The sequence below is a fragment of the Rhipicephalus sanguineus genome, chromosome 7, assembly GCF_013339695.2.
Source record: "Rhipicephalus sanguineus isolate Rsan-2018 chromosome 7, BIME_Rsan_1.4, whole genome shotgun sequence".
Classification (NCBI taxonomy): Eukaryota; Metazoa; Arthropoda; class Arachnida; order Ixodida; family Ixodidae; genus Rhipicephalus; species Rhipicephalus sanguineus.
In genome coordinates this window covers 101,527,553-101,540,324 of record NC_051182.1, presented here as the reverse complement: position 1 = coordinate 101,540,324, position 12,772 = coordinate 101,527,553, and the positions used below count along the sequence as shown (strand labels likewise).

The 12,772-nt window shown below is 48.8% G+C and overlaps 1 protein-coding gene across 1 annotated transcript in view; it reads left to right on the top strand.

The window, feature by feature from the left end:
- The window catches only part of LOC119398881 (arylsulfatase B), a 62,917-nt gene extending 53,698 nt beyond the window's left edge, over positions 1–9,219 (top strand). Inside the window, exons 8-10 of the mRNA XM_049417457.1 lie at positions 854–1,147; positions 5,484–5,929; positions 8,936–9,219. Of these exons, the coding sequence (XP_049273414.1) occupies positions 854–1,147; positions 5,484–5,929; positions 8,936–9,064 (869 nt within the window). The 3' untranslated portion in view covers positions 9,065–9,219. The remainder of the gene's footprint in view (positions 1–853; positions 1,148–5,483; positions 5,930–8,935) is intronic.
- The last annotated feature ends 3,553 nt before the right edge of the window (positions 9,220–12,772 follow it).

The window sequence follows — 12,772 nt, the reverse complement described above, 5'->3', positions numbered from 1 at the left end:
TTTTCGCCTGTTTTCCATTCAGTTACGGCAGGCCACCGCTGCCACCTACGAGAGGTGGCGCTACGTGTACATGTCCCCAAATCCTGGTCATGCGTAACAGTGGATGGGTCAATGATCACAGGAATGGGGAATGACAATTATAAAGCTTGCATGGTATTTCTGCTATCATGTAAATATGTGATCGCTTTCCAAGAAAGCTTGTAATTCAGCGCTGTGGCGGTGTGCTTCTTTCTTGTCTATGTCGCGAATGTGCGCTGGTTTTGTGGGACTGTCTCTTGCTAACGAGCCATGGTTATCAATTTAGTGAAGTTCTTTCTCTTTCTTAGGGAGATTTTCTTCGCACAGAATCGCCTTGATGCTATACCTCGCTCAGAAAGATGTATGCGCCTAAGAAGCTTCAGTATACTGACCACATATCACAATCACTTCTTTGTTTGCCAGGGTTTTGAACATACTTCTCCAAATTACTAATTTCAGCACCTTGCATTTGTGGTAATATGTGTGCAAAACACACACATTACCACACTGGTCGTGGGAGGCGCGACTATCGAATCAGACCTTGGGAAGCCAACTGGCGCCCCTGGACCAGACACGGCGAGCTGCTATAGCCAGTGGAGCACTGGACGAAGGGCCCCACCCAATTTAGTGGCTAATAGGAATAGCTGATAAACGTTTATTCTCTCTCGCTCTTGCATTTTGCAGGTTAAGTAAAATTTTGGCATGTACATGAAAGAATTATTAGTACTTTAATTCTGCGGTTGAATGCAAACAATATGTTAGTGGTGGAGGCATCATTGATGCTTTCCCAGTGTCTAATGCAGACAACACACCCGGTGTTATCTGTCTGTTGCAGGAATGATAGACACGCTCGACGAGTCAGTGGGCGAAGTGTTTGAGACGCTCGGCGAGACCGGCAGGCTCGAGAACACCGTCGTTTTCTTCAGCAGCGACAACGGTGGCACTCCATTCGGCAGTCACTCCAGCCGCAGCTTCAACTGGCCGCTGCGAGGGACGAAACTGTCCGTTTGGGAAGGGTCCATGAGAGTACCCGCATTCGTCTGGAGCCCCCTGCTCAAGCGCAAGCGCTGGGTGTCCAACGCGCCGATGCACTTCATAGACTTGTTCACGACGGTGTACAGTGTCGCAGGTAAGTGTGAAAGCGTTTTCGTTTGACTCGTTGTAAGCCTCAGCCACGAATTAAACTGTGGAATCATATGCTAAAAGTATGTTCTATTGCAGCGGTTCTGAAAGGGGGTCTGTGGAGCCGTCTTAGGGGTTCCGCGACGCCATCGCCCGCGAATAAGAAAGGTTTTGGTGACGAGTTTTCATCTGTAGCGCCCTCGTTCGGACGGCGCGCAAACCGGAGAGCGCACGATGGCGAGAGAAGAAAATAAAGAAGGTGCTAGGCTGTGGCACGTGAAGCCACGGCTCACCTTCCTTGCTGGCATCGATTATCGTTCAGGAGTGTCTTTCCTTCGCTCCTGTGGCATAAGCCTACATGTGGTGACCTTGGACGAAGACAATGACTGACTCGAATGCACCCACAACTGAGCAAGCCTCACGTCTGCCGGACGTCTCGGCCGTGCAACTGCGTCTCCTATCTTCCTGGCTACAGGACCCGCAAGTTTGGTTTCACCAGGTCGACGCGCAATTCTCCCTGTACCGCATTGCCTCGGAAACGACATGATACTACCAGGTAGCCTCAGTCCTTCCTCCTGATGTTCCCAGCGAGCTCTCCGACGTCCTCTCCAACCCCTCGGACACTATGCGACATCAGCACCTTAAAACCAAGGTGCTGGAGCGATTCATGCCTTCGGAACGCGTCCGCCTACAGCAGCTCCTTGCAGAGGGGGACCTTGGCGACAGGCGCCCCTCTCAACTACTGCGCCGAATGCGACAGCTTCTTGGGGAACACGACGTCTCTGCCCACTCAGCGTTGCTTCGTGAGCTCTTCCTCCAACGCCTTTCTTGGCCAATCCGCCTCGTTCTCGCGGCGGCCGGCGACGTTAACCTCGACCGCCTGGCGGAGCTCGCCGATCAGGTTCTCTTCCCAGTTCTAGGTCCTGCTGCAGGAACTGCAGCAACGTTTTGAACAAGATCGCCTCGGCTGCTTCAAGGCCTCAATTAAAAGCTAAGCCTGCTACATCAGCCCCTTCCCCCCCCCCCCCCCCCGCTTCGTCATATACCGGGGTCCGCTATTCCACAAGGCCACAAGGGTTACAGGCACATCGACGGCTGAGAACCACTGTTCTAGTGATGCTGCCGCTACCTGGCGTCCTTTATCGGAACACTTCCTGTCGCAACGCACCCAAAAAGTCACATGGTCTTTTATCTTTTGCTTAAGATGAGTCGAAGGCAACACTCATCTTCCTGTACTTCTCAGTCGATTGTATCGCAACGCCTCAGGGATCGAAGGCATTGGGAGTTTTCTGCGCCTCACATGGTATTGCAGTGCCTCCACGATCTGCATACCTTTGACCAAGCGGCCTTGTCATGCGACGACATCATCATGTGACGTCACAGTGACGTCGTGTTGAGTTGACGGATGTTGGCTACCTGTGAGGTCATCACATGATGATTCCTTTGCATCCCTCGTTATTGACGTCCTCACATGATATCCCCGCTTGGTGAAAGATTGGCCGGTCCCGGAGGCACTGCAAAAATCGCCAGGCCTGCGCTGACACCGCAGCACTGTCACAGCGAAAGCTGAAAGAGCGGCGTTTCTAGAGCCCGTTGTAAGCTCTCTTGGGGCTACAATACAAGTACACTAGAAAGGTACCCACTACGCCATAAATCACAATTTTTGTGAAGTTGGGAAGCACCTACTAAGCCATTATTCGTCATTCTGCGGAGAAGCGAGGCACCAGCTACACGTCTGTAAGGCATTATGTGCACTTTGTCGACGCGACGACTGACGACGATCAAGAATTATGGCTCAGGCCTTTGTAATGGGTTGCAATCTTTAAACGGCCCACCAGTTATGTAATTTGCATTGGGTGACGCCTGGTCGCTATTTCCCTCTCCCGTCATGCTGTATAACATACGTTGACATGGTAAGAGACGGGGGGAAGGCTATGAACTTTACTGTGACCCCGAGCAAATGGATCATGCGCTTATGGGCTTCCTTGGCAACCAATACAAGTGCACTTGCGAGGAACCCACTACGCTATAAATCATTGTAATTTTACTGAGACCCCGAGGAAATGGATCATGCGCTTATGGGCTTCCTTGGCAACCAATACAAGTGCACTTGCGAGGAACCCGCTACGCTATAAATCATTGTAATTTTTTAGAAGTAGGGCAGCAGGCACTGGGCCATTTTTCGTCATTCTACGGAGAGCGTTGGTACCTGCAAAACGCATGTAAGGCATTATGCGCACTTTGTTGATGCTGTGCCTGATGACGATGAAGAATTATGGCAGAGCCCTTTGTAATGCGTTGGAAGCATTCAACAACCTACTCGTTGCGCTCTTCGCATTGTCTGACGCCTGGTTACAGAACTCGCGCTCTGCGACGCTTGGTGCTTATTTCGCTCTTCTACCACGCTATATTGCATATGCTAATGTGGTTCCTTCCCGACATGAATCCTGTATAGGACCTTTTTGCAAAGTAGTTTCAAGCACCGGCATGGCTCAGAGGTTGAATACTGGGCTCCCACGCAGGGGGCCCAGGTTCGAACCTCGTTCCATCCTGGAATTTTTTTTATTTCGTTTTTTTTGCTTATTTCGAGCGATACTGGTTACGGACACCGGCGGCGGCGGCGGCGGACAACTACAGCGCCACAAACGGCCGGTGAAATGATCTCATAACAGCTTTCGCTGTGAAACAACGCGAGGTGCAGAAAAATGCAGAAAACGCAGAAAGCTTTCAAGGGTTGGAGGGGAGGGGGCGACTGAGAAGGAAAAGAACAAGATAGTTTTCGCCTTCAAGTCGTCTATGTGACCTTGCGCGAGGGGGACGGCTTCCTCAGTCCAGAAAGCCGTTGGCTAACTCTACGGCCCGTGCCTGATCCAACAGACTTCGCTGATTTTCCATGCTCTCTGCCGCCGACATCTGCCTGCCACATTTCTTCGGTGGTTTGTAGAGCTCGCGAAGCTTCCTCACGGTTGTTTTTCTCGCGGCCTGAGCATTCTAGCACTGTGTGTTGGCAAGTGCCAGGTATATGCCACAGAATTATCACGCACATTATGAACGACACTGAATTCCCGTACATATGCCCCTACTGATTAGTTCTGTTTTGCCGACGCAGTTTAATTAGGCCATTGATTAAAGTATGCAACAGTAAAAATAGTTGCCAGTCTTACCCCTTTCTTACACTTCCTAATTTTCTCAACAGAAACAAACTCTCACCTCATTTTGCTCGGCACACACCAAACATTAGTTGTCGTGGTCATGTCACTACGTCATCGTCGCATGGTGCGCGTTCGCATTAAGTGTCTCTTGAATTCCTGGTGGCACGGGAAAGTCGCACTTCGAAATAATACACATTGCATGATAATGAATTTGCAGTCAGTGCTGTGCTATTACAGTCAGCGAAGTTTATGTGCGCCACCAACAAACCGCAACATTAGCAAAGTCCTAAAAGAGGTTGCACATGGATCTTATTGTCGTCTGATGTGGATATATATGCACCAACTAACATACGAATGACAAAGAGAGAATGGTGGTAAAGCTGACTTGCAGCTGCCACCTAGAGAATTGCAACGCCTGCCTACTCCTTAGAAAGGCAAGCACTAATGAACCTGTCATGTTATATGTAAGTGCATGAAAAACTAACTGTACAGACTCTACCGCAGTGATCGCGGTAGAGTCTTCACGGGTAGCCATTTCATGCTTGCATGTACCCTTGATTACGGAACAGCCAGCCATGTGTTTTTTTGTTTTTTGCGTTTTTTATATTAATATAATGATTATGGGATAGCCGGCACTTGCCTAGCTTACCTGCTCATGTTTTCCATATGATATGGTATGATGAACTTTATTCGGGTCCTGAAGATCAACCCTTAGGTTGACGCAGGCGGCTCGTATACGTTGGGACAGTAAGAAATGCTTTTGGTGTAGCGCGAAAGGAAACACGGACACGAGAAGGCACATAGGAACACCACACAGCGCTACTAGCAACAACATGTTTATTTTCAAGAACCAGACCGCTTATATAGGAACAGTAAGGGACAGTAACGTTATAGGGACAGTAAGGTTTAACATTACCTCCGTATCGTGGGCCTTCTGGACGCCTGCACGTGATCTGAAAGAGCTCCACTGTGAAGGACTCTCTGTCACCAGTTTCTTTCCTTGTCACAGTCTGTGAAAGTCACAGGACACTGACAAAGCATATGGTCTAGAGTAATGATGCCATTACACTTCTCGCAGCTGATTTGTAACTCTGTCTGGTTATATCTTGCTAATAAAGTTTCGATGCGGGTAAGTGCCTGTCTGTAACAAACTCAGAGCCACCGCTTGAGCTCGTAAATAAAATATTTCAGGTGGTGACACCTCCAGACTAGAAGATGTCGACGGACTCGATATGTGGGAGCACATGTCGCGCGGATCGGAATCGCCGCGCACCGAACTCCTGTACAACATCGATCCCCTCGACCCGCCAGAGCTCTCGGTGGCGGCGATTCGAGACACCCGCTACAAGTTGGTCCTCGACGGCACGGGCTTCAACAGCGAACGATACGAAACTGCGGGTGGCCGTCGGCCTTACGAAGACCTCGACAAACTTCTCGTCCAATCGAAAACTTACCGCGTTCTGAGGAAGCTGTACGGGACGAGGCGCTTGGGGTTTCCCAGAGGGTGGAGGACGCGAGCAACGCTTACCTGCGGGAAAGGAACTAGAGAAAATTTCTCAGCCAACGACACCGTCTTCCTGTTCGACATTGTCAAAGATCCGTGCGAGCTGAACAACTTGGCCAGCGAACGCCCGGATGTAAGTTCCTCTGGCTAAGATTTTATTATTGCGATAGCAATTATTATATAGACACTCGTGGCACATCGTAGCCGTCGCCTACATGTTCCCTATGAAGTACAAATCATAAAAAAAAATTTAGGCAAGTTCGCCCTCGTGGTACCAAGCCTGAAGGAACAGCGCAACTGGGCGGCCTGCCTTTTATGTTTTTATTTTTGTATTCTCCCTTCTTTGCAGTAGAGCTGTTATGGTCGAGGTTTGCCGTGCGTCGTAGATAGAAAACTATCATCATCATGAACCGGCGCGCGCTCGATCACGTACCCAAGATCCGAAGGCGAGCTTCGTAACCACTAGGATATCGAGGTACGCTAGCAGAGCATAGCATAGCCTTGTGTTGTATACTACAGGAAGGGGGGTGGGAGAGGAAAGTGAGGGCGAGGGAGAAAGATGTGAGGATGAGGAGGAAGAAAAAAAGGAGGTGAAAACGTCTGCAGATGAGAGAGAGAGAGAGACCGAAAGAGAAAGAAAGAAAGAGGAAGAGAGAAATAGAAAGAAAGATAAGAAAGAGAGCAAAAGATAGAGACAGAAAAATAAATAGGCAGAGAGAGATAGAGGTAGAAAGAAACAGACACAACAAGAGATAGAAAAAAAGAAAGGGAGCATAGCCACGTATAGTATAGTATAGCAAGGGGTGGGAAAGAGAGAGGTGAGAGGGTAAAAGCCTAGTCAAGCCAAGCCAAGACCATCTACGCGCCCGCCAGCTCTGCTGTGACCCAGCCTTTCGCGACTTAGTGCAGGCTGCGCTAATGTTTCCATTTCCTTTTTGTTTCTGTTTCTTTCCATCTCTTTCTCGCTCGTTCTGTAGGTTTTCTTCCTTCCCGTTTTCTCTCTCTTTCTCTGTATTTCTCTATTCCTCTTTATTTCTTTCTCTCTCTCTCTCTGTTTCTTCTCTATGCCTTGCTCTCTCTTTCCATTTCTCTCTGTTTTCTTTCTCTTGTTCTTTCTCTGATTCTTTTTCTCTCTTGTTCTTTCTGTCTCTATTTCTCTCTTTCTTTATGTCCAAAAGATGAAAAAGAGGACGAAGAGAGCGCGTCGGCCGAGTTTTTGCCAACGCCATGCCTAGCTTGTGAGGAGCAGCACTAATGTTGATGATAGTTTTTCGTTGCACTGATACCGGACCAAGCTCAACCCCGCGAAGGATGCACATGGGCGCGGCTCAAACAGAGATGAAACGCGCCGGCCGGCTTCACAGGGTGAAGAAGCATGAAGGGTTGCTGGTGGGGGGGAGGGGGGTTGCGTCACTCGGGCAACAGTTTCCGACCCTCCACCTTCCCTGCTTCCCCACTGTCTACAGTCGCGACAGCGCGCTCGACTGAGATCAGTAGAAGGCTCACACCTGTGTACGCTCTGTGCCCTGACCGCTAACTTCGCGATGAAGCGACAAGCAGCTCGAGAACCGCTTCGCTCCCTGGAGCGGCCGTATATATTCCGTTATTCAAACGTTTTGTAGGGTTACGCCAGATCGGTTCCTAATGGAGTTAGCTGCCAGCCTTACTTCGTATGCTATCGCATTTATTGCGTCGCCCTTGCGGTGAAACTGTGATTTCTTGTTGATTATAAATGCAACACCGATGCCTTATTATGGACTTCTGTGACATTCGTTCCTAAAAAAATTGTTGGCACACTTTATTTTTCGCCAAATAGACAATGTAGCCGTCGCAATCGGAACTTGCATTCCCGACTCCATGCTGCACAACTTGCCATCGTGTTTTTGCGAGTATGTAGCAAACGGGCCCATATACTTCATCTCTGGCGCGATGAAGTATATGGACCCGTATTGAAGGAAAAGTTCCTATGTCAGATGTGTTCTTATGAAGAACAGCTCGCTATCAACGTGATGTCGGCCGTAATATCGAGGAAGATGGCTGTAATCACAAGAAGCATTGGTTGTGATAGCACCACCAGTGAATTCAAGCTCTAGTTGGTGTGCCCATAAAAACGGCTCAGGGTACTGTGAGACAAACGTAGCGAGCGTTTTGTAGACGATCCTGTGTCTAATACCCAAATGTACGACACGCTTAATAGAAATCGACTTTAGAATCGCACATTTCCGAAATAAAGTCACACTACAATAATTTGTTTTGTATAACTTATCGTGTTGTCGTAAAGCGGGCAAAAGTTTATATAACCACTCTCCACAGTGGCACCGTGCAGGTGGCGATGAACTGCTGAGTTCTGGTTATATTCCCGGAAGCAACGAAATGCAAAAGAACGTTCGTGCACCGTGTTATCAGTTCACGTCAAAGAACTACACGAGATCAAACTGTATCGGGAGCACTCATAATCGGTAATCATAGAAACAGGAGCTCTGATCAGCAGTGTCCCTCATAATCCGCTCTGCATATTGGAACGTAAAATACCGAAGCCTAATACCGAAGTGGAATACCGAAGCACCTGCGTCTGACTCCAAGTTGATGATCATTTTAAACATCAGGTGCCGACTTGTCCCACCAACTTGCGTTTCCATTCGTTGGTGACAAAGACGACAGGAATGGAATTGCCTACTTTCTATCTCTCGCATTCAAATAGGATTAACCTGCGTTCGAGAATTACATAAGGAAAACGTAACATAACTGCAGCACTCTTCTCTTAAATGCCAAAAGGGCATTTCTGTTATTTGTTATCAATGAATAGGTTCAAGCGCACGATCTTGAAGTAAGAGTTGAGGTAACAGTTTACACTAACCAGAATGTGACTTCATATGAAGCACCACCAGGTATGGTCAGGGCACCAAAAGTGAACCGCGAGAGCCAAAGCTATCGTTCCAACAGTGAACTAGTAATAACAACAACCTCAGAGCACTGGGCAACAAAACTGGCGTAAATAATGAATCCCATAAATTTTGTACAATACATTCTTCGCGGTTATGTTATGCATCATTAACTAGGGAAAGAATCAAGTAGTCAATTGCCTGCATGCGTCCTGAAACTACATGTTGTCGTACTTAGGTTCGTGCTCACTTTACAGATCGTGTCCGCCCTCATGAAGCGTTTGGATGCCTACCGAGCAGTCACCGTGCCTATCGAGAACCTGCCGTTCGACCCAGCCAGTGCTCCTGAATACCACAACGGGACGTGGGCACCATGGTTGGACTGATAATTGAATGGAATTGAGTTTGCAACTGGGTTGCGAAGATTACCAGGCAGTGAAAGTTGCAGTTAGCAACTTGAGGTGAACCTGGCCACCTCATGCATAGAGCATCTTGATAGCGACCAAATAAAACAGAATGACGTATTCGAATATTGTACGCACAAACAGTAGGTTCAAACAATGCAATATTACAATGACAGACATTTCGTACAAGCGCTACAAAGAACGTTCATGAAACGAGCATCAACCTCTTACAGGAGTCTTTAAAATCATGCAAGTTTAATGTGTTTCAAGAAATGCGTCCCAAGGTCCTCAAAAACAAGAAGAATGCGATAATTGCTCGTTTCCTTAGTAATTGCTCTTTCTGTGGCGACAGACATCCTAAGGTGACTAGAGACATAAATTGCGACGCTAATTAAATCATTTAGGTTCATTAACTTTTAATTAGTTCAGACAGGTGGTCGGGTCAGATGGGAGAATTGGAGCCTTTCCCGCGAAGAGCCCATTGCCGCTTAGAGATTCCCAGAAAGCGGCCGCTGTTAATTTTAGTAGAGTGATGAAATCTGACCAACTGAGGCGGCGAAACCAAAGCCGAAACGCTAAAGAGAGCAACAACATATTCTTCCGAGACGTCCAGAATGAACGACCGTCGTTATATCAACCACCGCTCGACTGTGCTTCGTCGGTATGTGGGCTGCGCTTGCGATTATGGCTTGCGTGGCGCACGAACGTTGTCGAACGCAGGAGAATTCGAACGCAGAAGAGCTTGTGTCGTTCCCTCTCTTTGTCCGTGTATCAGCCTGCGTTAGAACAGTTATTACGATGGATGTGTACCAACTAGCACGCCTGTCAGTATTACTGCAGAAGAGTTAATGCCACTACATTCGTTAATGGGAATAGTGACGTCATTGTGGTCGTTTGCTAGTTGCCCTCATCGGCGCTTCGAGTTCGGTTTCGCTAGTAAATTTTGCCAAATTTTATTACTCCGCAATAATTACCATAGGCCGCTCTTTCGAATTCTGAAAGCTGCACTGGGCTCTTCGCCGGAAGGACTTCAAGTCTCCCATTTGACCCGACCGCCTATCTCCTCTAATTAAAAAGTAAATTATTTCGGTTATTAAATTACTCTCATAATTGATGTCTCGTAATCTTACGATGCCTGCCGCCGTAGAAACACTAACTATGAAGACAGTGAGCAAACATTCAGTTTCCCTTTTTTTGAGGATTTTCTGGCACTTAATTGAAACAACCTGTATACGGCGTAAATCGTTTAAAGGCGTAAGAGATATGTTTATGTTATAAATTTAATTATAAAAGAAAGCTGCCGCATTCGGTCGCCACAGGCACTTTTACTAGTGTTAACATTCAAGTGTTCTGGTTGACTTACGTTATAAAATGACATGTGATATGCCAGATTGGTTAGCATGTCATCATTCTATATTTCAATTCTGCATAAGCGACAAAGAATATATTAATACAGAGATTCTGTCAGTAGAAGAGGGTTACCGGGCCTTTTATCATGATTGATTATATAGCATAGCGCTAGCCACGGGCATGAGAAGACATGTTGTGCGTTGAATATGCGCTGTGTTAAAGCACTGCTGTTTTCAGTGTGACCGCATCACTCATACGAAGTCACATTGTGCCCCTAACATAGCCAGGAAATCAAAGTTTTTATTTGACTAATACGTAGAAGGCGATGGATGGGTGAATAAACTTTATTTCGGTCCCTCGGAACGCGCCCTAGCACGCTGCGGGTCGCTCCCACGTCGGAACAGAAAGACCAAGTCTCTCTGCTGCGTCGCGGGCCCGTTGGACTGCCCATAGTTGTGCTTCGAGTCCGGAGCTTGTAATAGCATCTTCCCATTTCGACGGCGTGATGACTTCGCCACCGTGTAAGGCGGGGCACCGCCAGAGCATATGTTCGAGATTAGCGATATCTGCGCAGAACGAACATGCATTAATTGGCTGTATTTCAGGATAGATCTTGTGCAATAGCGCGGGGTTAGGGTACACCCCGACCTGAAGTAGCCTGAGTGTCAGAGCCTGTGGTCTGCTTAATTTTCTGTGTGGTGCAAGGTACTGTCTCCGCCCCAGGTAAAAATGCTTGGTGATTTCGTTATACGAGGTGGGAGGGTCCCGATTCTCCAAAACCTCAGCGCGCCCTCCGGTAGCAACGCGGTCTACTAGTCCTCGCGCAGCTATGTGGGCCGACTCATTGAGACTGGGCGGGGCTCCCTCGATCTGTTCTATGTGAGCTGGGAACCAGACGAGTGCGTGTGGCTCGATGTTCTTGTCCCGGAGGATCCGCAAGCCGGTTCCGAGATGATGCCCTTGGCAAATGCTCTAATCGCTGATCTCGAGACGCTGTAAATCGTGGACCTCTTGTTGTCCAGCAAGGCCAACGCAATCGCAGCTTGCTCCGCTATTTCGGCTGCCGTCATCCGGACCGTCGTCGAGTTTGTGATTATCCCCTCGTGGTTGATGCTCACTGCCACATGCGCCTCCCCCTCGGGATACCGGGCCGCGTCGACGAAGCAACAGTCCCCGGCCTGATCGTGAACCCTTTCTAAAAGAGCATTTGCCCTGGCCCGTCTCCTACCCTCGTTATGCTCGGGATGGACGTTTTGCGGGATGGGGACAGCGGTCATTCGTCCTCGCTGTTCACGATGAATGCTGCAGAAGCGAGACTCGATTTCCGTAACTGGAGTCCCCGACTCCCGCAGAATGTTCCTACCAGAACGCGTGGTGGACAGCCTGGCGAATTGCGCCCTCTCCTGAGCCTCCGCAATTTCTTCGAGCGTGTTGTGCATTCCGAGACGAAACAGTCTTTCCGAGCTTGTGTACATGGGGAGCCTGAAAGCTCTCTTGATGGCCTTCCCGATTAACATGTTGAGCTTGTCACGCTCCGCTTCTGCCAGCTGTGCATGGCTGCAACGTACGTAAATTCACACATCACAAAGGCGTGCACCAGCCTTACGAGATTGCCTTCCACAAGTCCCTGTTGCCGGTTGGCAACCCTCCTTATAAGTATGATAGCATTGTGCGTTTTTCTGGCGAGTCTCGTTACCGTCAGGTTATTGGAGCCGTTCGATTCGATAGTCATGCCCAGAACCCCGAGGGAGTCCACCCTGGGGATGAAGCAGCCCTTACCTGTCCTAAGAGTGATGCTGACGTCCTCTACTGGCTTCCAACCTTTCAGTTTGGTGCCCCTGCGCTTGGGCCTGTACAGCAGTTCTGATTTCCACGACGAGCATTTATACACCAGAGCACGCCTGTCTCGCACCCAGGCTGCTGGCGAGCCGAGCGGATACTCTCGCACCCAGATGCCGGGCTGACCAGGGCTGCCAAGGCGCGCGCGGGCTGCACCAAGTAAACAGAGCAAGGTGCAGTTCTGAGGCTTTAAAGTGCGAAAGAGTACCCGTTCACGCCGCTTCAGCGTATAAGAGCTCGTCTGGGCACTACTGCGTCGTCTTTGGATGCCAAAACAAGCAGCGCAACAAGAGGTTATTAGCGTTGTCTGCGACGATTACGACGCGCCACGGAAATGGTGCCGGTGCGGTGTTTTCAGCTTCGCCGCGAGTGGATAACCGTGATTCAAGGAAAAACTAGGAGCCGAGTGAAAATGTGCGAGTAAGTACACTAACTGCGTGTATTCTGCAGTGTGATGCCCACCTATTTCATTTTGCGAACCTAATTTGCGTGACACGCAGC